Source organism: Megalops cyprinoides, chromosome 14 (assembly GCF_013368585.1).
Source record: "Megalops cyprinoides isolate fMegCyp1 chromosome 14, fMegCyp1.pri, whole genome shotgun sequence".
Lineage (NCBI taxonomy): Eukaryota > Metazoa > Chordata > Actinopteri > Elopiformes > Megalopidae > Megalops > Megalops cyprinoides.
In genome coordinates this window covers 19,797,454-19,820,119 of record NC_050596.1, presented here as the reverse complement: position 1 = coordinate 19,820,119, position 22,666 = coordinate 19,797,454, and the positions used below count along the sequence as shown (strand labels likewise).

At 45.0% G+C, this 22,666-nt stretch overlaps 3 protein-coding genes across 3 annotated transcripts; all 3 read right to left on the bottom strand.

The window, feature by feature from the left end:
* Window positions 1-1,317: 1,317 nt before the first annotated feature.
* Window positions 1,318-3,849, bottom strand: LOC118789525 (spore coat protein YeeK-like). The gene is made up of 4 exons (XM_036545991.1): window positions 3,781-3,849; window positions 2,986-3,019; window positions 2,430-2,860; window positions 1,318-1,962 (listed from the first exon to the last, which is right to left on the bottom strand). The coding sequence occupies exons 2-4, from the start codon at window positions 3,002-3,004 to the stop codon at window positions 1,924-1,926; spliced, it is 489 nt and encodes a 162-aa protein (XP_036401884.1). The 5' UTR covers window positions 3,005-3,019; window positions 3,781-3,849; the 3' UTR covers window positions 1,318-1,923.
* A 331-nt stretch (window positions 3,850-4,180) lies between these two features.
* Window positions 4,181-12,429, bottom strand: ftcd (formimidoyltransferase cyclodeaminase). Its single transcript, XM_036546061.1, has 14 exons — window positions 12,083-12,429; window positions 11,458-11,641; window positions 10,942-11,070; window positions 10,529-10,617; window positions 10,036-10,215; window positions 9,442-9,579; window positions 9,207-9,338; window positions 9,046-9,107; window positions 8,678-8,807; window positions 8,143-8,304; window positions 6,979-7,022; window positions 5,560-5,698; window positions 4,944-5,039; window positions 4,181-4,445 (listed from the first exon to the last, which is right to left on the bottom strand). Exons 1-14 carry the CDS (start codon window positions 12,311-12,313, stop codon window positions 4,362-4,364), a joined length of 1,800 nt encoding a protein of 599 aa, XP_036401954.1. The 5' UTR covers window positions 12,314-12,429; the 3' UTR covers window positions 4,181-4,361.
* Window positions 12,430-14,578: 2,149 nt separating this feature from the next.
* lss (lanosterol synthase (2,3-oxidosqualene-lanosterol cyclase)) lies at window positions 14,579-22,527 on the bottom strand. The gene is made up of 22 exons (XM_036545781.1): window positions 22,457-22,527; window positions 21,742-21,910; window positions 21,175-21,313; window positions 20,701-20,809; window positions 19,980-20,101; window positions 19,762-19,858; window positions 19,186-19,321; window positions 18,990-19,098; window positions 18,785-18,903; window positions 18,504-18,601; window positions 18,234-18,261; window positions 18,053-18,109; window positions 17,822-17,893; window positions 17,621-17,671; window positions 17,384-17,533; window positions 16,939-17,035; window positions 16,597-16,702; window positions 16,154-16,219; window positions 15,984-16,064; window positions 15,719-15,889; window positions 14,854-14,932; window positions 14,579-14,731 (listed from the first exon to the last, which is right to left on the bottom strand). Exons 1-22 carry the CDS (start codon window positions 22,468-22,470, stop codon window positions 14,594-14,596), a joined length of 2,208 nt encoding a protein of 735 aa, XP_036401674.1. The 5' UTR covers window positions 22,471-22,527; the 3' UTR covers window positions 14,579-14,593.
* Between the last annotated feature and the right edge of the window lie 139 nt (window positions 22,528-22,666).

The window sequence follows — 22,666 nt, the reverse complement described above, 5'->3', positions numbered from 1 at the left end:
GCTTTAAAGGAGAAAAAAGTACATTCATCAATTTCACTCTGTGTGCATCCATTATAGAAATAGTGTCGGTGCAGAGAATTTCCTGCTTTCTCAGCCTCTGGGATTCCTGGGATGAAATGGAAGTTAGCACTTTACCACCTCAAGAATACAAACACAAATAAAAATGTGTCGAAAAGCTGGTTATGAAGAGAGACGGTATTAAATTTAGGGGTTGTGATAAAATATCGCCTAAGGACAATGAAACCATAAGAAAACAAAGATATCTGACGGGACACTGATGTAAAACCCTTTCCCTTCAGCTCATTAATAACCACCAAATACAGTATATTAGTCCTCCTTCCACCTCTGTAAAGAAACAGGCATAACATGGATCATTAAACCAGTCAATTGGCAGTACAGACAAAACTATAATGAGATGTCCATTGTAGATGCCAGTGTTTGTTCACGTTGGACTCACCTTAAGCTAAAGATGCATGTGTTTCAGTGTTTCAGCGTGGACAGGGTGCTGCCATTCAGGGTGCGTGAATGATTCATGGTGATTGTGCCCACACCCATGCATGACACACTTGAACATACGTACAATGCATAGGAACTCACACATCCAAACCCATCCACTCCCAACCCATAGGAACTCACCATTCGGACATACACACACACACACACACACACACACACACACACACACACACACACACACACACACACACACACACCAAGAACCATAATATTACCTTGTACAATTTGAACTTATATTGATGAAAAGTACCTTAACCTATTGGCTAAATGTGTACTATTGTTTTACATAGTACACATTTTTGATCTTTTGATGAACTAGTTGTTGAGTATAACATGACAGCAAAGAGGCTATTATATGTTTCTACTTTACATAATGTGGTAGAATCTTCACCAGGTGGGGCACTGCCATTGTACATTTCAGCAAGGTACTTAATGTGAACATCCTGAGCAAAAGTTCTGCAAGTTGCTCTGGGCATATATAAATATCATGAATATTGTAAGTATATCATATATAATATTACTATGAGACAGTAAGTAATGTATTTGTTTATATGTCTGTTTGACATTTCTCTTCACATTGGCTCCTGATTGGATTTCGTCAGGGTGGTTCTTTTTAGGTCATGCTGTGGACAGAGCACAAAAAAGACAGACCTCATTCTAGACTGCCAAGATCATGTTCCTGTAACTATGGAGCATGTTGATAAACCTCCCAGTGATCTGTTGAGTTTTTCCAGAGCATGTTAGATATGAAAACAGAAATGCAATGAAACAATGAACACTTGATATTTGAGGATGATCAAGAAAAGCTGGAGAGAATCTTTTAATACATGTAGCAATGGTATAAACATTGTAATAGGCCTACTCTTGCATGTCCTCATTATTCCTTTCTAAGTTACCACAAAGCACCAGTTATGGTACTAATACAACAGAATGAAACTGAAACTAACTACAATCTGACTGTGAATGACCAATGCAATACTTCCTATATCATAAATCTATGAATGGTCAAGATATGGCTCTCTGTAGATACCAACATAAATTTGTCAGTTGAAGTTTTTTTATTTATACATGAGCTATACTATGTATTTTCCTTTATAGAACACCATGTATAAAGCACATACTCAAAAGACCTTGTTACCAACCAACACTGTAAGAGATTGGCCAATATTGTTAAAATATAGGCCTTATTCTGATAATTCTGGTAATCACTTGTATACTGCATGCAGTTATTCTAGGATTATGTTCTATTATGTTCTTCAGGGTGAAGTTAAAACTAAACAACTGTATAGGCATGACATGAAATGAAAAAAATGGCAGGATAATGCAATGTAATGTAATGATTTGTTAAGTACTGTTGATCCATGAGAACGGCAGTTCCCTTTCTCTCCTCTTGAGGTCCCCGCCGCCCTAGTCAGAGTCGCTGCCGCTGCAGGAGCCGCCACAATGCTGCAGAAGACACGAGCCAACCACACCCCGTCAGTGACACACAGTAACAGCACACAGGTCAGGTGATGTGTGCTTTTCCTTTTCCTAAAGTGGCACACAACTATCATGCTGCACAAGATTCTATGCAAATTCACTTGATCATCTTTAAATCATCACAATTGCTTATCCCATTCAGAGTCCCCACTGCAGCAATCGATCACTGTACTGCAGAGACCGATGAATCAGCACAGAATTTGCCTAACTTGCCAACCTAGAACACAACAACTGAAGGACGTTTGGTGACTGACGCCTTGCACGTGCCTCTTCTCTCTATCAATGCATGGTACGGACAAGTCAATGTTTGCTGCTCCAGATAACTTTTGTAGTTTTTATGATTTACATGCCCACACTGGAAGCAGGTTGTACTGTTTCTAAAAGCAAAGTTGTTGCGATCCACATCTTGTTTAATTCTACAAGGGTGAGCTTACCCCTCCATGCCCATGACCGTGACCATGCTTATTTCCACGACCGCGTCCACGACCATGACCATGACTGTGACTATGCCCACTTCCATGACCGTGATGGCCATGGCCATGTTTGTGCCCATGATGATGATGACCGTGTTCTTGGCGGTCAGGACTGTGCCTGTGCCCTCCCCCATGGCAGCCGTGATCAGGGTATCCAGTAGGGGCGCAACCTGGAGCACCACCAGGATAGCCTGCGGGCCCTCCTCCGGGCTGGGTAGGGCAAGGTGGGGGCAAGATGGGTCCCGGGGGAAACTGAGGTTGGGTATTGGGGTATCCCCCTGGTCCTGGAGGGTAGACCTGGGGCTGCTGTGAGGGGTAGCCCTGGGGCTGCTGTGAGGGGTAGCCCTGGGGCTGCTGTGGCCCCAGATCATAGCCAGAGGGATGTGTACCCCCTAAAGAGCACAGATAGGGGGGAAAAAAGAGAACAATAACAGGTTTAGGTGTCATACCAATATGTTAAAGCACATCAACTCAAGTTAAGGTCATTTCAGGTACAAGAAATATAAAAAGAAGTTACCTGTATTGTTTCCAAACATTTTGGAATGTAAAATCTGAAAGCAGACACACAGCTCAGTCAAAAGTCTCTCATTTATACCGTAATGCTATATAAATGTTAGACAAATGTTGCACCTTATGTATTTATTGTCAACAGAAGGTACATAAAGAAATCCGGTTGAGAGCAGCTAATGATGACGTCACTGAACTCCTCAACGAATGCAGTGTAGTCCAAACCAGTATGTTCAGTTGGTTATTAAAAAACAAGTCCTATTGGTCATGAAAAGGGGGCAGTAGAATATACTGCAGAGATGATCATGGCTGTCCAGAGAACCAGGGGTTGTGGCAGGCTAACATTTCTTAACAATGTAGTCCCACATTAATTTACCCTTTCAGTCACAGGCAGAAACATGTCTATATCTGTGTCCATAATTCACACCGAATACATTCATTTAAAAGGTGACAGATCCATAGAATGTGACTCCGGGTTTCGTGGAAAACTGGTTCACTGCTGTTTTCCACCATACCATATGGTGGAATAGCTGTTGAACACAAAGCATACTTGACAGCATATATGAAATACCATGTTATGACTGACGGCTACTTTCTCCAAAACGTCTTAGTTTTAGAGAGCTTCTTCTTAGTTTTTTGTTTGTTTCTTGACATGCATGCAAAACTATTGGCCATATGGTACTCTAAACAAAAGTTCATACTGATGCAAAATTTGACCAGTGACCTTGAACAAGGCAATAAAGTACTTCTTGAATAATAAGCATTGAAATTAAGAGAAGCAGGAAAATGCAGGAGATATACTTACAGCGGGCTTGTAGCTGATGAGGTGTCCTCTCAACTGTATCCCCAGAAAGGAATCTGTTTCACTTATATGTGGCACTGTGCCACATTACCCCACCCCTGCATGCCTTAACCTCATGTAAGGAGGTGTGGCCTGGGAGCCGTTTTGTTTCCATATCAACCAGCCATCACGTTGACAGTTTCACAGGAGAGAATTGACAGTGTCAAACAGGGTGCATTGTGCCCCCCTCTGCTTTAATTCACAACTCTGAATTAGATTGGATGCTATCACTTTTAATGATCATCTGAAGATTTAATTGAAAACCGAAGACCGTTTTATTTCCTTGTGTAGGAGCTGTTCCATTTAGATACCATTACAGGATCTAATACCTATGTGGGCGTGGAACTTATATGTGGTAGGGCTCTGTGTTGTGTTCTGGTGTTAAAACACACCTACAGTATCAAGTTTTGATCATAAAAATTCTCTGAAAGAATTGTAGAGACAGCTGTTTTCTGTGAATGATGTTTATTTTGTTCCTTGACGCTGCAATGGTTGCAAAGGCTCCATTTGAAGCTTGGGCTGCAGGTGCAGCATTGGCTGGCTTTTCATTCTCTCCTCTCAGCAGCCTCCAGCACTCCGGCTGCACTTTGCTGGGCCTCCTGCAGGAGAGCAGAGGCCCTCTGTTGGGTCTGCAAGAGAGACAGACACACAAAGCCTCAGTAATATTACTGTTAGCACAATATAATGCAAAAACCACCAGAAATCCAAGTCTGAACAACACACACTTATATCTTACATCTTCATAGGGTATAGAAGTCAATATGTATCGTTGTACGATATTTTGTCTGTAAGGATGCACAATTATGCCTTTCACAAGAAGTTCTGACTGAATACCACTTATGGATACTCTATTATGGAATAGAGCCAGCCCCATTTCTTTTTGACTTAACAATGACTGTTCACTGACTCATGTTTCTTTAGGTCTAACCTGTATTGTTTGCATATATTAGTCCATTTTAGTGAGTGATATGCTTTTAAAATCTTTTTCAGTGCAATTGAATACTTTGTTTTACATTATATTAATAATAATGCCTGACTGCATCACTGATGCGACTTTTCTATGATGAGGGTGTCTGCATTGTCCCCAGAGTTCCACCTCATAAAGGACGTAATCACAGATCACTTACAGTTGCTTTGAAGGACTCATCTGTGATGTCTTTGAGGTTGATCACAACATTGTAGTAGGCACCAAACACAGAAGTTTCCAGAGCTTTCGCTGCCACCTGAATACAGCAGAGAGCATAAAGAGCATGGTAGGGGTAGCTTTATCCAATGCAGTGTGATCCAGCACACATGTACACTGTTTATGAATGCCTCCATTGAAAAATTCACATCTACGGGAACTGCACATCTTGCAGTGTGTTGTTTAGAATAATGCCAAATACATTTCTCTCACATGCTACTGTAGTCCATCTGAATTACTGAGCTCCATCACAGGCACAGCGATGGAAAACCTATCATTTCTTCTGTGCTGTATGACTAATCCCTGGGGAATGTTGCTCCTACAACTGGTGGCCTGATCTGAGCTTGCCTTGAACTTGGGTGTTTCCGGATATGGATGTTTATGTTTTGCTAACCTGTAACTGCTGTGTGCTGTGTCCTCATGCAAACTGTAAAATGGTTAATGTCACATTACAGCAATTTAGCAATGCTATATGGCTCACCAAGCGAGCACAAGTCAAGAACTGAAGTGAGCAAGAATGTGGTTCTGAAACGCTCGTCGGGCCACCTGTCTCCTCTCACCTGGAGGTCGGACTTGCAGGCCACGTTTCCGTAAAGCACCATCTCCTTCAGACAAGGCCACAGAAGATTGACCCTCTCAGCCAGGGACAGGGGAACGCCCACCGCTTTCATTAGACCCTCCTGCATGGCCGCCTCCCTCCTGGACCAGGACAGAGCAGAGACCAGACAGCACTGAGGCTGTTAAAAGCCAAGGAGGATGCACCTAGGATCGCACTATGAGAACATTCAACCCAGGAGAAGTGTTTGGTTTCACATACCATACATTTAGACACCACACCTTTATGGGATATTTAGTTGCTGTTTGTGTTTAACAGAGCTGAGGGGAGCTGGTAGGCCTGCTGAAGAAAGTGAGACTGACCCAGTGACACCAGGGAGAAAAGGACCAGTGGTTTCCTGAGCATAGGTGGGTAGTAGCAGGGTGCTGACCATGCATCAGTTCCCTGCTAAGAGGCATGTGCTTGGTCTGGTCAACTAAACATTTGACTTTTGGCTCATTTTCAGATACTTATTGATTCTTACCATAATGTTTTTAATGCATTTAATTTCAAGATCCAATTAGAAACTAGAATCCAAGATCCAATTAGAATCCAAATCAGACAACAGTCCTGTACACTGCTTGAGTTGTTTTCTCTTTCTACAATTCCTTCTACGGTGCAGCTACATACACCTAACCTAAGAGGTATGTCCGTACTGAGGGTTTAATACTAATTTTTTGGAAAGAAGAGTGTACTGAGATTTTAACTAATAAAATAGAACCATTTGGAGTACAGACGACATGAGTATCTGGGTGCTGCAGACCTGACAGAACTACATTGCTTGCCTCTGGTGTGTTGGAAGTCTTTGTTTGTACAAAGGAACATAATGGTTTGATCCAACATTCATGTGATTCTCTCACAGGTGCAGACCAGTTTGACCTGCTTTATGTATGTATGCGTATCGGCTTCACCAGTTATGCCCACAGACTATTACACTAGAATTTTCTCCACTGCAGCTTTACCTTCCAGCATAGCACAGTGTGGCAAGAGTTCTCTCGTGCCTGGTTGAGCTGAGGATGGTGTGACAGCATTTCTCAAAGTTTCCCCTCAGTAACTGCAGTAGAACGGCAAGCTCACTCTGCTTACTGTTAAACTCTAGAGTGGAAAATTATATCTGAGCACAGGATAATAAAAGCAACCATTAATCTATAAATGTCCTAAATGGAAGTAAAACCACACTGGGGTGAATGGGCTTGTCCGCCCCATTTGTCATTTTCCCCCTGGCTGGGCTGAAATCAAATTTCATGTCTGACCTTCTTGTTCTAGGCTTTCAATTAGATCTTGCTCACTTTGCATGTTCACTTGTATTCTGTGCTGACCTAGGATCTGTGTGCGTGTGACTATTTCTGTCTCTAGTTGCATGTTGCCCACCCCAGCCTTGTACCTCTTGACCTCATCCGTTGTGTTTTTTGGCATTTTGAGGGCTGCCTGAAAGAAGAAAGCAGAGACCAATTAGAGCGTCCCACAGTGTTGTTTGGAAATCATATTTTCCACAAAGTTGCACAAATTATTGGGAAATCATTATGGTGCTGTGACATTCAGAAAGGATAAATGGATGGGGTCACAGTTTCTGATGACTGACATGAAGAGCACACATCTATCACTATCTGGAGGCAAGACAAACTGGGTTGCAGGGGGAAGCGAAAGAAGACATGCTTGTCAGGGATTTGGCTGCTGCTTCCTGAGATGACCACTAGATGGCCACATAACTTCCAATGTTCCATAGTCTGTTTTGTTCTTCTCTCTCAAGTCCCCAGTAAAAAGAGCTTTGTTTTCTTCTCTTTCTTCTTCTGTCATCTCTGTACTTGGATTTGCCCTGCTCCTCTTCAAAGTTCAACACATAGACTACATTATAACAGCATTGCGACTGACAATGACAATTGTCAGACTAATTAGGTCTTCCCTGCTCTACAGAGCTAGCTCACAACCAAATACTGTGGCTTGCACGCATACTTCACATGCTGAAACATGCAGCAATATGCCTTAGTGTCGACAGTTCCTCCAACAGCTCACCAAGGGCATGAGGAAATGGAATATTATTCTGAAAATTGCAGGCTGGGCTCTTTCGATCAAATCCATGAGTGACAGGGGACAGAGGGTTCAGAACTGTATAGAACCAACAGAACTCCATCAAAAATATATACAATTTCCCCACACTTACTTTCTACCTTCATATAAAGAGAATCTAAGGAAATTTATATAAATACTATTGCAGTTATATTGGCAAAGAAAATAGAAAATGTTTGTTAACCTGGGATCTATTCTTAAATGCATTTTTAGGCAATTGTCCAACATTACGTGATACAATCTCAACAAATTGAGGGATCACAAAATCACACATTTATTGGGAGCACATTGTTTTTTGGGACTTGCAGTTTTCATTTGGCCACCACAGGGCCCCACTGAGATCAACCAGCAGCCTAATATTGTTCACAATGGAAACAGCCACAGTCTCACACAATGGCAATTTAGCTAACTGCTATGAAATAAAGGTGAACCAGATCATGGCACGTGAACAGTCCGTTCTTATTTGTCTCTCTCTGCTCACCATGTAGTGGTTGAAGGCCTTGGAGTCGTCGTCCACCATAACCAGCAGCTCGTTCATGGCCTCGTGAAGGGGTGGGATGAGCCTTCTCATGACGCTATCCAGGCTCTCAAACTGCTTCTTCCCGTAGGTCATCTGTCCTACCATGGCCCCCAGTGCTGCCCCCTATTGGAGGAACACAGGCACAACACAGTCAGAGACAGAGAGTTAAGACCTTATTTCCGATAGTGGTTTGCAAATGCTGTATTTCTGATGTATTTGCACAGATCTCCACAGACAACAAGTGAGTGTACAATACATGACAGAGCAGATGAAATTTGTCGATAACACAAAGAAAGTGTAAAGGACATTAATTGCTCATCAATTATGAACATGCTGTGTAGATTGAGTGGATATCTCAAAATGACAATTGTTCATTAATCAATGACAGTCCAATAGTTGAATCAGAAGGTATTCAGGGTTACTCTCTGAGAAAATATAGGAAAAATGTTTGGTTGAACAGTCTGACAGCAGGAGTGGGGGGCTGTGGGATGGGCACCATTGCGGCTACAGCGGCAGACACTGATCCTCCCCCCGGTGCAGGGGTCCTGGCCCCCACGCTGCGGACAAACTGCTGCAGGGACAGAGACACCAGGCCCTTGTCCTCCTGTGTGTCCTTCACCATGTACCTGCAAAACAGGCCAATCAGCTGCCAGTCCAGATGGCGGATAGGGCTGCAGCAGTGCTGCTCAGTTAGGGTGCTATTGTTATGCCCTTGAGCAATGTACAGAACTGGAAATGCATTAGGAAACATGCATAAGAGGGTGATGTGCAAAAGGCTATGTCAATTTACCTGCATAAAGGCATTTGTTAAGCAAATAAATGGAAAAATAAAAAGTCAAGCAGGCTGACAGAGCTGTCACTCACTCAATTATTCTCTCCTTAGGAACAAAAGGCCCCAGTGAATCCAATCCCAGCTTGCTGATCACCTAAGAAAATGGGAAAGCAACAGTGAGAAGCAATAGACTGTGTAAGATGCTGAGTTGGAATGTTAATGTCTGACCGGTGAACAGCGCATGAGTGCTTACCAGTCGCACTTTATGCTCCTCCTCCAGCACAAACAGCCCATCCCTCTGGATGTAGAAGTCTGCACTATCCAGCATGGCTTTCAGCGGGATCAGGCCCACAATTTGAGACCCCACCACGGGTAGGTTCAGATCCTGAACAGCAGAATCAGAGCACAGTGCCCAGTCATAGGTCCCCTGACTCTGCCCCCTCTCCCCCATGGCCCTAGGTTGCCAGGTTGTGTTTTTTCCTCCTTACCTTTGCGTCCCTGCAGACCTCCTCGTAGACTGTGTGGACAGGCGTCAGCTCGAAGTCCAGGATGTTGGTGGACACCTGGGCCAGATTGGCCTCCTCCAGGTACCAGCCCATCCCTTGCACCTTCTTCAAGAGACCTGGCTGAGGCACAAAGACCCGCCCTTGTCTCAGTGTCACAAAGGGAGGAGGAGTAGAAAACTGTTTTCCTTTCTCTGCTTGATTGCCAGACCATGATGATTAGCTGGTGCGCAAACCAATGAAAAAGGCACAAGAAAAACAGAGAGTGCACTGCTGCTAGACAGGAACCAGTCTTCTGTCATGCACCTTTCTGTCGTTTATATATCTCCATTGAAAACAAGGTCTGCTGGTTATATTTATCTAAAATACACAGACGACAGCAAACACTGGCCGGGTGAGTCACAGAGAAGGGTCACATGACCCATTCCAAACACGAGGGAGCAAAGGTTAGAAAAGCCTCCTCACAGTTCATGTTTACTCTTTTCAGTGACATATTATTTTTGGGCTGTGAAGGTTAAGCGTTGCTCCAGTCTTTGCTGGCTCTTTGATGGTGCAGCCCGCCCGGGGATGGGTACCTACCTGGTCCTTGCCTCTGCCCTGCTCTCGGATGTCCAGGGCGATCCGATGGGCCTGTTCCTTGGTGCTCAGCAGGTTGACGTTGTACGCGATCAGGAACTTACGAGCGCCCGTCACCGTAGCCCCCCAGGAGGGTACGAAAGTGGCGGGGCCGTAGTCGGGTGCCCATTCTGCCTTTTTCAACTAAGAGGAGATCAACCCAGACCAGAGAGCTCCTAAACTTCTTTGCACACCACATGAAAATAGGCAAAACTCACAGTCATTACTGTTATGATTGTGATTATGATTGTGATTGTGGTTCATGTTATTATTATTTATTGTTATTATTATTAGTCTATTATCATTCACTAGGTTGTCGACATCCATTGCTGTTCATATAAAGTAAATGAGAATGTTCTATTTGCACATACAGTGACTAATATCAAATGCCCCTTTGTACACAGTTGTGTTTATAGAGTTTTGACACTTTATCCAGAAGATACTGAGATTACTGTACCTTCTCAGCCAATGCTTCATACTCTCCTGCTCGAATGGAAGGCAGAGATCTCCTGTTCTCCTTGCGAGCAGCCTCACCGTACAGATACACTGACAACAAATATGCTATGTCATTCAGGTTTTAGGAAACATTTGCTCCTAGTCACTATGCTACTTTCACTGTTCAATGTCCTATTTATTTCTGTGTTTGTTATGAATTTGTTTAGCAGGACAGGGCAACATAGAATAACTTTTATGACATTCAACTTATTTGGATTAATTATTGACTTCTGGTTAAATACTGATGCAGAAATGCAGAGCCTCACCAGTAGAAGTGAATGTGCAGCCTGCTACAACCCCAGGTGTAACAACTATGCCATAACACACTGCCACAGAGATATGATGATACCCTGTAACTCAGTGAAGAGGACTTACCGGGCACTTGCAGCGTGTCGGACAGCCGCTCTGCAAAGAGGTTGGCGCAGGCCACACACTCCTCCATAGTCACGTTCTGTACAGGGATGAATGGGCATACATCCATGGCGCCCATCCTTGGGTGTTCCCCTGAAACACATGAGAGCCACCAGGGAGCACAGGTCAGCAACACCCATTCCAATGCACCTCAGAATACAACTACCACAATTCATAGCAGGAGGGGTGTTTGATATCCAGGCCACTGTGGGGTTTTCATGCTGCTTTTAATGTTTCCTCTGGTAGTGTGTACACTGAGCAGCTCCTCATTACAGAACATTCATCCAATCAGATTCATTCACATCAAAGAGAATTACTGGCAATTCACAGAGCTATGATTTTCTAACACAGGAGCTCAGACAATCCCTTCAAGACAGCTTTCGCTTTCAGACCTCTGACAGCAGTCTCCAGTCATTTGAGAAGTGTGTGGTCATGTGACAGGGGTCTAATTTGAAATGTGGTCATGTGATGGGGACTCACCCGAGTGTGTGGCCATATCAATGAGCTGGAAGGCGGTGCGGGCAGCGCTAAGAGCTCCCTCTACCACTGCCTGTGGGGAGCCCACGAAGGTGTAAACAGTACGGTTGGTGGAGGCCCCAGGGTCCACATCCAGCAGACTGCACCCGTCTGTTTTGGAGATGGCATCTGCAATGGCATCTATCACCTGCACACAGTAGAACCGGTCTCACACCCTCCTTTTCACTGGCACTCTTCATATATCCACCTTAGGTGTGGATGAGCTTGTCATCAAGCAGCTCTACTGTGTGTTTTTAAGAAGCCTGAATGCAAACAATTAACTGGTTGTTTTCACTAATGGCAAATAATAGGCGAAGTTCTGGTGCGCACACATCTTTTTACTTGATCCTGAATATCATTGCCTGATAAATTACAATGCACACCCTCCCTTGTGTCCCACAAAGAGCACTGCACATCCTGAAGGGATCCTGAGGGATTCTTATCTGGGAGAAGTCCACTGTTAGAACCTGCAACCTGTACTGCCTACCACCATCTTTTTCCCACCCAACAGCACCGCCAAGGATCTCGGTTTGGTTCACGACTTCCCGCCGCTGCGTAACCCCCCCCGACACCCACTCTGGCCTCCTACCTCTTTCCTCCGGCCCTCAGAGAAGTTGGGAACACACTCCACCAGCTTAGCCATGTGCTGCGGGAAATCGCTGAGTCCTTCCAGGAGAGGGTGTGAGCCAGAGTGTGAGAAAGTGAAAAAGCGAGAAAATCCAGCGGAGAGCAAGCAGACACCCGGCGCTGTGCCTGAGGTATTGCAAATTTCCTCCTGACACCGTGCCTTTAAAGGGCCTGTTCCCGCCTGTGTAATCATTAACCTGCTCCGCGGAGCTGATTATAGGTCACCTGGCAATATTTCTCCTGTCTGTTGTAATCGTTACCCAAGTCCGGCGAGGAGAACACATCCAGCAGCGTGGGCACTGATCCTGCACACTGTGCTGTGGCAGCCCTGAGGCACAGACTTATTTATCGGCTGAAAAGAGCTAGAACAAAAGGGGGGGGGGGGGGGGGGTGGACAGAGGGTGTCTGTTCAGAGGAGCCTGCACTGCTGCTCAGTTCTTCCCTTCGAATGCACCCCCCCCACAAAAACAGATGGCCCCACATGCAAGGAATGATACTTTTTAATCCAAAACAACAAACAGCTAAGCCGATTCGTCTTTGCGTTGTTCCGCAAACAGCCCGAGAGTTTGTCTGAAGCAGGGTGTCGTATTTCTGTTTTGTGAGGGCGTTTGCCTCACAAGGATCTGCACAGACAAGCAGCACTGCACATTTCACACATTTTCCTATGAAAAGACAGCAGGTCTTAGGAGCACTACAGCGTAGCTGTGAGTGTTTCAGCTGCAGGTCGTGCAATGCTGGTGCCTCTTGATACCTCCTTCCCCTCAAATCCCTGGGGATTAAGCTGTCTCCCGTTTATAGTTTGCAGCAATGGCAAACTGTAGGTCAAGTCACACAATATGAACCTAGTCTTACATCTCAGAGGAGTGAGAAGTGGAACACATTTTCATACAGAGACCTTCAAGTCATTAGATACACCTCTTATTTTCCACACTGTGGATCCCTGCTTTATATGACAAGCTGGCCATAAACACAACATTGGCAACAAGTGAACCAAAACTTTAGGTGTAGAATAGACTGTACAGGTTTAAGGTCTCGTCGCATGTCTGTTAGCGGCACAGATCATTTTTTTAAAGGAATCTCTGGCTGTCTCATATCCCAGAACCAAATACAGATCTACCTGAGTAAGGTTAATTAGTGATCAGTAACTGAGGTGAGTGGTGTCCATGTGTGTCAGGGGGTGTTGTGTGCATTTTGGTAAGATAACAGTGTCCCGCCAAGCGCATTGGAGCAGAAAAACACCCCTTTCCCTGCAGGAGACCTCTGGACCTCCATGTCTCAGTTTCAAAAACAGCTACAGGTGCATCTGAGAACCATCTCATGCGTGCAGGAGGGGATAGGAAAAGACAGAAGAAGCACACCTGACAGACATGAGGTTCGTACAATCTGAGTTGGTATTACAATTAAAATCAGTGGTGCTTTATTGACAGGACAAACCAAGGCAGTGTTGCCTAAACAATTATTCACATTATGAAATGAAATATTTAACCTAGTACAATATTAAACACAGATATATGTGTGCATAGACATTTAAAGCTGGTGGTCTGAGATGATGAAGATTATATACTGACAAAGATGAGTCTTAAGTCTTAATTAAGTGGGTACAGGGAAAAGCTCTAAATGTGATGCTGTCATATCATGAAGGGACTGCTCTCCCTATATTTGAATATATGCAGAAGTTAAGACAGAATCCACAAAAGCCTGAGAATGTTATGCAGCTAACTCGGTTAAAATAACTTGATAAAATGTTTTATGATAAAAACACTTTATTCTGCATTTTAAAAATATGCATTAATTACAAGTCAGTGAATTAAGGATGATTTACATACACCAACATTAAAAGGCAACCTGGTACATGTTTCAGCAGAGACACAAAAACGAATTTGGTCAGCAGTAAAAACTGGACACAGGACATCGAGGGGATGGCAAAACCAGCCTCTGCTCCACTGACCTACCTCAGCTGCATGTGTGCCTTTCTGATGCTTCAAAGTATGCATTTCAGCTGAGCTAGTCCCACCTCCAGCTCAAGAACTGGTGACCTGGACCACCTCTGAATTTGAACTTTTGTGGTACCATCTACACCTGTCTATATCGGCAGATTTGTGTATCTGCTATCTAGCTTATGATGGAAGATGAATTCCTGATGCTTATGCCTTTGTTTTTCCCTGTTTTGGTAAGATGGCAGGGTGGCAGGGTGTGAACCATCTATGCCATCTGGACCAGATGGGCTGCAGTGCTAGGAGAAAACACAGAGTCCTACTTCACCTGGACTCAGGGCAAACCTTCTACTGTATCTGGTTTGGCCAAAGTAGATCCTTTAGAATCACCTACAGCTCAACTCACATATACAGTAGTTGATCTACGGCCTGAGGTGGGTCAGTGGAAACATAGCTACAGACAACAATATGACACCCCCTACCCTACTGGTCCGTTAGCAGCACGCTTTCTGAGACCTGTTTCTGTGACCCCTGACCCCTCACAGCTTGAGCTTCCCTGCGAGGGGACTGGAGGGGTACAGGCGGCTGAACCGCCCCAGTGTCCAAACGGGGAACACGTTCCTGTAGGAGGTGTAGCTGATGGCGCAGCTCTTGTTGAACACACCGGCTATGTTCTCCTGTGGGGGAGGAAAGAGAGGTGAGGTGTGCGTGTGTGTCTGACTGCCCTGACTGCTGTGGAAGACAGATGGGAAAAGGAGATCACAGAGGTGCAAGGGGGGGGGGGGGGGGGGGGTCTCACCTGTGGCCAGTCTCCATTGGGCAGCTGCTTATCAATCAGAACCTGTATCCCCTTCTCTACCACCCTGTCATCAGGGTACCTGACGAAAAACACAAACATAAAAGTAGTGGGCTTTGAGGTGAGAGCACTGGGCTATAACAGCACAGAAACACAGATCAGCAGGTGAACAAAGGAATTATGAGGGGAGAGGAGAAACCTCCTTTTACCCTCTGTGATTTCTGTGTCAGAATGCCAGCGAAAACATGGTTATTCTCTAACTCACTTACTCTCAATCCTGCTCCTGGGGCCCCCCTGCTCTGCACATTTTCCATCTTTCCCTGCTCTACCTACCTGACTGAACTCATCATGGCACTTTTGATTAGCTGAGCACACCTGATTTAATCAAGCAGCAAGGATAGATAGAAGATATGTAGGACAGGGGGGCTCCAGGAGTAGGATGGATCTATGCCAATTTTTTTTCTTCAGGTGGAAAATGAATTACCCTGTCAAATGATTATCAGATTAAAAACATAAAGAAAAGTCAAAGGTATCAAACTGTAACAGCCGTATGTGTAATTAAAGTTAAAATGCACGGAAATCTCTTTTTCAGCATGTCAGAGTACAGCGGACTCACGCATTATGCATTGAGTCCGGCTTCCAGTTTGAAGCTATTGATGGGAACTGTTTAGGTATTAGCTATAAGACTGACAAACACCAGCAATACAATCTGAAATATTTCAAAACTGCATTTCTTTCTCTATTGCTCCTCCTAGTGGAGGATATTTGTAAGAGCACTATGCTGCTTCACTTTTTCCTCCCTGAGGAATTCCCCCAGTTTGTCCCCCCACATATTTAGAGTTTGGCCAGAGTCTGTATTTGCTGCTACCTGGCAGCCATAAGCCCCAGCAGCGCCCAGCAGGTGTTGTGAATCTGGGACCTCTCGCTCTGGATGTAGCGCCGCTGCTCGCAGGACTCAAAGTCCTCCCCCCAGCCACCGTCCTCCATCTGGCGGGACAGGAGGAACTCGCAGGCACTCTCCACCTCCCTGCATGCTGACCTGGGGGGGTACAGACACACAGCAGGAAACTCAGCCCCTAGGTGAGCAGGCTTATCTCGGCCTGTTATGGTGTGTCAGGGGGTGGGGTGCGTACCCGTCCCTGTAGGTGTGGCCCATGCATGCGAAGGCCTCCAGTCCAAACCACACCCCGTAGGTGAAGCACACTCCCCAGGACCTGCGACACATGGAGAGGGGACGTACTTCGCATGACTGGTGACAATGACAACAATGTGGCAATAGTGATGAAAAAAGTGAGCAGCCTACCCTTCCCATGATCCATCAGGGCGCTGGACCTTCCTGCAGTACTCCAGGCCGTCCCGTAGGGTGGATCTGACAGGTAAGGGCAGATAGAAAACAGCTGACTGCGTGATCCATAGAAACAAAATTACTATATCACAATATTAGATTGAATTTCTATACAATGGCTGACTGACTCAAGTCTTAGATCTACATACATCAGTGCAGAAATAGTAGATCAGTGGCAGCAGTCTATTCCACATGCTTTACATTAGCCTGTTCAATAATGTCTGCAGAAGGACTGCACATGGGGAACTGACTTCTGATGCTTAACAAATACAAAAATACAAAACCCTCTGCTGCTATTACAGGAATACAGTATCTCAGATATGAGATCACATTCAAATGACCAATCCAGTGTTTGCATATCTGTTTATGCTGACAGGGCTACTGTATTTGGGGTTCATTACCTAATCTCCTCTGGCCTGTGATCAGGGTAGACGTGATGAAAGTGTTTCAGCGCCTGCATCACTGCCGAGGTGCACTCCACGTAGGTGTAGTCTATCATGATGTCACCTGAAAAAACACAGAGGGCATCACTGCAGCTGCAACTTGAAGAGTCCAGATTCTGTCCCAGATGAACACTAAGCTGACAATAATGGCCAAAATGAACATACAGCCCACAGTACACTGACACTTCCTTCTGAAGAAGCAGTCAGGGACACACAGTCTTCAGGACTGAGGCTTCTATTGGGAGAGCCAGCTCTGCTCCCTTTCAGACAGAGAGGAAGAAGAACAGACTAAACACACACCAAACACCTCTGAGGGGTTGAGGAGCTCCAGAAGCTTCCCTCCTCGCTTGGTTTCATACGTGGCAAATCCCCCATCTGAGTTTCTCATGCTCAACAGCTGGGACAGAGAGACACAATTAGAGACTCACAGTCTGATCACAGCAGTGCAGTCTCAACACAGGGAGACAGTCTCAATACAGGGATGGTGTCTGAGTAATACAGTCTGTGAAACACAGACCACAGGGACAGTCTGTGACACTGAGTAAGCACAGGGAGACAGTCTGTGAGACAAAGGCCAAACAGAGGAGCAGATCTATGTTTATGTCCATATGTATGTCTACGTCACAGTCTGAGGAACACGGCTGGAATACACAGACACATTTTTGAGTCGGTAGTGCAAGCCCCTTCTCTGATGATCAATGAGCTCTGACACGCCATTGGTCTGAAGCTGCTCTGACGTTCTCACCACGTTGACGGCATCGTAGAGCCGCTCTGGGGGGACGTGTTCAGTGATAAAGGGACACTGCTCCTGTAGCAACATCACAGACTTCAGCCCCTCCGCCGTGCAGTCCGCCACAATCCAACCACAGTCCCGCGTGCTGAAGGGAAACGCTCCCTGCCAAACACACATGAACACACATTTGTAGCCATTCTATCGTACTTCAGTTTAATGTCGCTTTAGCACACATACTACAGTATTTACCTTGTTCATTTGTCTGTAGTATTTCTTGTACTCTGGTGGATTATCTGGTATCTAATATAAAGATAAGATGAATGGCAATTAGTCACATAACAAATGTCACACAGTGCAGGGTAACAAAAATGATCAACATACTGTATACCAGAGCAATACAACCAAATTGCCTATGACAGCGTAGAGGGTGGGCGTGTCTGAGGCTCTCACCTGTGTTATAGTTAAGAACTGGTGGGCGTGTCTGAGACACTCTGTAAACCTGGGAGTGTCTTGAGCACACGCCTGAAAGTAACAGAGATAAGGGGCTTCAGCAAACACAAACTACAGCAAAACTACAACCTGTAACCATAAAGATGAAGCAATAAGCAACAAATCAAGGCTTATTAATGTCTGAACAACTGGGGCAAAGTCCTACAGGCATTTAAAAGGGACGCATGTTACCTCCAGGAAGGCTTGTACTGCAAATGCAGTGTCCCACAGCTGGGATCCATTGGTGCCCTGATGGGTAATGAACAGGGAATGTGAGAATGGCACCAGACAGCAGGGTAGCAGGGGAGATGTTAGCTAGCCAATCAACACTTCAGAGACAAGAAGAGCTCCACCCCATTTTCACTGAACTCACCTGCATCTTCAAACCATCGAGGCCCAGCCTGGGAAGGAGACAGGTTTTAGGGTTTAAAAAACATAGCAGCAGGTCACAAGGAGACAAAAACTGTTTCTTCTCACATCAGTGTTACACACCACAAAATTTTCATTACATCTAGTCAACATAGTTTGCCAGTCAAAATCAAGACACTTCATTGGGTGGCCTCTGCTCTGAAATCACTGAGTTTGGCCCCACTGCAGCAGACACTTCTGGGTCAGCAGTAGACATAAAGCAGGTATCACTGACCAGAGGTAGTCTGGAATCCTAGAGACATGCTCCTGGAAGGCTGGGGAGGTGGGCCCGTCCACATACCAGCGCACCAGCATGTTAATGGTCTTAGAGATCTGTGAATACGGAGTGTAAAGCCTTGCTATAACAAGCCTTGATAAGGGCCTTACGTGTCAAGTAAATAGTGCTTAAGAGCATGCATACCACTGAGCTATTTTATATGAGAAAGTAAATGATGTTGTCAATGAAGTTCAGCCAATGGTCTTCGCTGAGGTCAAAGGGAGAGGGTTGTTTCTCACCGGTCCAATGCTGATGCACTTGGTGAAGCGGTCATCAGCCTTGATGTGGTCGTATAGCTCCTTAACTGCTCGCCCCCGCAGGGCAGTACTGTGGTGGGCCTCATACACGTTCATAATCACTAAAGGATCATACAGACACTGGTTTAGGCCTCAGAAGAGAAGACATGTTGAAACCGTGCTTTGCATTAAGACACAGCGCACTCACGATAAGCCACCGTCAGCAGAGTGCTGTGGGGGGTGTACATGTCACAGGCAGCCACGTTGTTCCTCTGAGCTGGCCAGTCAATGGTCGAGTAGTCCTGGATGTAGAGCTCCTGCAAGCAAGCACACTCTGGTTGGCTGCTGAGGGATGGATATAGTGTGCTCTGCTGCCACCTGATGGACAGTACATGTCACTGCACCTGTCTGAGGCTGAGTACGATGGGATCCTCCTTGGCTTGGAGCCTCACAGCGTAGCAGTAGCTCATTGGCAGGTACACTTGGCGGCAATGACACCACAGAGTGGAGGGGTGCGCTGGCATCCAGGTGGGGAAAAGCCTGCGGGTCAGACACAGGTCACCTCCGGTCCAAAGGGTTTACATGAGGAACTGTGCCTTAAAACAGAACAACTCCACGGCAAATACATTTCACTTACGCACCTCAGTACACCTTTTTTATGGACCTTATTTGTGTGCATTGGATAATGATTACAATGTAAGATGGTAATGAATGTTACATTCATTCTCTGGGTTGTTGCTGTATGCCAACAGGAGGAACCAACTGTACAGTTTGAGTGTTGTGAGTATTTAACTGAAATATTTTTTCCAAAAAATGTGCTTACTCTTACTGGCATACAGCAACTGTCACAACCACAAGTAGTGTTTCATAAAAATATTATAAAACATAAAATTTTTGCAAATTTGTACTGCCTGAGAAAATATCTTAAATTAGTTAGCTTAAATTAAGAGTTTTTATTGTCGGCAGAATCTCAGACATACCACATCTCGGGGAGGAGAGTGTTCATTCCTTCCCAACTGTACACATTCAGGACGGCCAACCAGAATTTACCCCAAGAGGGGATTCCCACCGCACCTCCTGCAGACCAGCATGCAGACATCAGAGCAAGAAAAGAACTTCATTTTCTGTCACACAACATAATTTATTTTATTGTCTGAGACTTCCTTAAGGAAAAAAAGAGAATAAACAGATTCCTAACCTTTTTCGTGCAGGTTGTTTCTGGCTCGCACCATATCAGGATCATCAGGCCCGACTCCCAGAATCCTCAGAGTGGTGTAACTCAGAGCTGTGCCAAACACGGTAGACTTGTCCTCGATGTGCCTGACAACACCAACATTAACGTGGTTACTGCAGACATTTGCTAAAACAAAAATACTGACCAATCTTGGTGTGTCCCACAGCAAGTTGTTCTGATGTGCATAAACGTTGCAGGCCAAAAACCCATGGGCATCCTCAGCTGTTACTTTAATGCAACTGCATTTTTTACCTCTAGCCTTTAAGTGTGTACAGATTGTTATTACTGTTACTACTACATTACATTATTGTCATTTGGCAAGTGCTCTTATCCTGAGCGGCTTACATAAGTTAAAGTTTTTCATTGTTTTCCAGTTAGACAGCTCAATATTTACTGAGGCAATTCTGGGTTAAGTACCTTGCCCAAGGGTACGGCAGAAGTGTCCCAGTGGGGAAATGAACCAGCAACCTTTCATTTATAAGCCCTGCTCCTCACCAATATGCTACACTGCCACCCCATTACTACTACTACTACTACTACTACTACTACTACTACTACTACTACTCACAAACAATTACTATGTGAGCTACTGATGAATAATTTTACTGAGGTTTTGAGCTACAGTTGTTTGGTTGTTTGAGACTGAAGATGCTCTGTCCAGGAGAGAGAGGAGAGCCACACTTACAGACCCCAGCCTCCATCAGGAAGCTGCACAGAGCGCAGGTAGCGCACCATCTCCCTCTTCCAGGCCTCAGGAAGGGGGATGCTAGCCACATGGCAGGTGATCAGGAGACCTGCAGAGCCGAGCACACAGAGGGGACAATCCAGGCTGACAAACATACACACCTGCATGCACACTTGTATGCATGTACATTCATGCGTAAACACACACACGCACACGCACGCACACACGCAAACACACACACACACACACACACACACACACACACTCACACACACACACACACACTCTCCCTCACATACTGTCTCTCACCAAACAAACTCGTACAAACACCCAACTACCCATGCTCATTCTTTTCTCAAATGCGTAATGTCTTCAAGTACTAAAGCTGTGTGCATGTGGGTACATATATCACTTAATATCAATATGTTTTATGTGCATGTGTGTGTGTGGATGTAGACAGCAGATTTCTAGTACCTGGCAGGAGGAAGAGAGGCCCCCCATAGTCTCCAGCCCAGTGCCCATCCTCAGCCTGAAGGAGGTGGTAGAACTCCATGCCCTTCAGTGCTGCCTCCTTGGCAGTATGGGCAGCTGGGGAATCAGGGACAAACTGGCTCTGTGTGAGTTAAGAGGTCAGGGGTCACCAAAACGTATTAACAAAAACAGTCACTTCATTAGCACAAATGTACTGAGACTCAGATTGTTCTGTGAATAATTATGCAGACACCTATAAGACCTGCTTGTGGCTCTTGAACAATAGCGCTTGTCATATGCAGCAGCAAGTGACTTAAGGGACCTGTTATGATCCAAAGCACCATTACAGTTGTCTGGCTTCAGCAAAACAAGTCAATATTAGGACCTCATTAAGACTATTTAATTAACTAGAATCATTAATTCATTATAATATTTGTTATTACAAAATTATTATGTGCTTTACTCATTAACGATTGACACCAGCCACTCACAATTCAAAGAGTATCACAGTGGATGCAAATTCCAAACATTTTTAAATACGGGGGACAAGTTCAATAGAAGAACGTGTACCGTGTCCAGCCCTAGGGAATGGGCCTCCAGCATGTTCTGCTCCCTGCTGCTGGTATCATCCTCCTCCAGGAAGCGCCAGGTCTGCCGGCCCTCAACATTACTGAGCCGCCAGCGCCGCAGGTCTGTGGCAGGCTCAGTCTTATAGGGTCCCCCTCGTCTCCGCAGACACCTGCGCAAAACCCAGCGAGGTCATGCGCGTGTATTGAGAAGGCTCACGTCGTTTGGACATTTTCCAAAGTTAGAATCTAACTACTGACAAAAATTTCACATGGGTTTGTATTAGCTTGGCCCCGACTGTTTTGATGATTGTGATTCGTTATGTTAATCTTAGAGGCAGTCACAGAAAGAAAAGGTAAAGTCACACGCATCACATTAACCGAAGACCCAGTTCCTCAGCTGTATTTTAACTTAAAAGGAATTGTTTGGAGTGATCAGCAAAACAACTGATGCAGTATTTTTATGTTATACACAATATAATAATAATGTATTCGCATACACTTATACATACATTTATAAAATGTTTTTAAACATTCAAATAGCACTTTAAGAGCTGCTACTCCAGTATTCAGTTTAGCTACTCTTTACAGCTTACAGTGCATCACACAAGCAACGGAACATTAAAAACTCAACGAGATCTATCATAATATAAGATCAAAACACATTTGGCGTTTTCAGTGGGTAATCATCTAGCGACACTATTATGAAAAACACTTACGTTCCTTCGGTCATTGTACAGTCTCCTTATAATTAAACGCTGCCCAATGCTGCTACGATAAATCGAGCGTTCAATTTCAGCTCTTGTAGAGACGCCCTGCCCTTTTCCCTGCTTCACTGGGAACTGTAGTTTTCATTCCCATGTAACTGAATTCTGCAAGTCTATTCATGGTGAAGAAAAGACTACTGTTACCATGACGCCGAGCGATGC

Excerpts from the sequence above, each read along its gene's own strand:
- LOC118789525 (XM_036545991.1), bottom strand. Across the intron at positions 1,963-2,429 it reads ACGGTCATGGGCATGGAGGG|CATTGTGGCGGCTCCTGCAG; the intron begins GTAAGCTCACCC and ends TGTCTTCTGCAG.
- ftcd (XM_036546061.1), bottom strand. The coding sequence starts at position 12,313 with ATGATTACACAGGCGGGAACAGGCCCTTTAAAGGCACGGTGTCAGGAG. Across the intron at positions 9,108-9,206 it reads AGGAGCATAAAGTGCGACTG|GTGATCAGCAAGCTGGGATT; the intron begins GTAAGCACTCAT and ends CCATTTTCTTAG. Across the intron at positions 8,808-9,045 it reads CCTAAGGAGAGAATAATTGA|GTACATGGTGAAGGACACAC; the intron begins GTGAGTGACAGC and ends CCTGTTTTGCAG.
- lss (XM_036545781.1), bottom strand. Across the intron at positions 21,314-21,741 it reads ATTCCCTAGGGCTGGACACG|AGCCAGTTTGTCCCTGATTC; the intron begins GTACACGTTCTT and ends TAACTCACACAG. Across the intron at positions 15,890-15,983 it reads GGCCACACCTACAGGGACGG|GTCAGCATGCAGGGAGGTGG; the intron begins GTACGCACCCCA and ends GTACCCCCCCAG.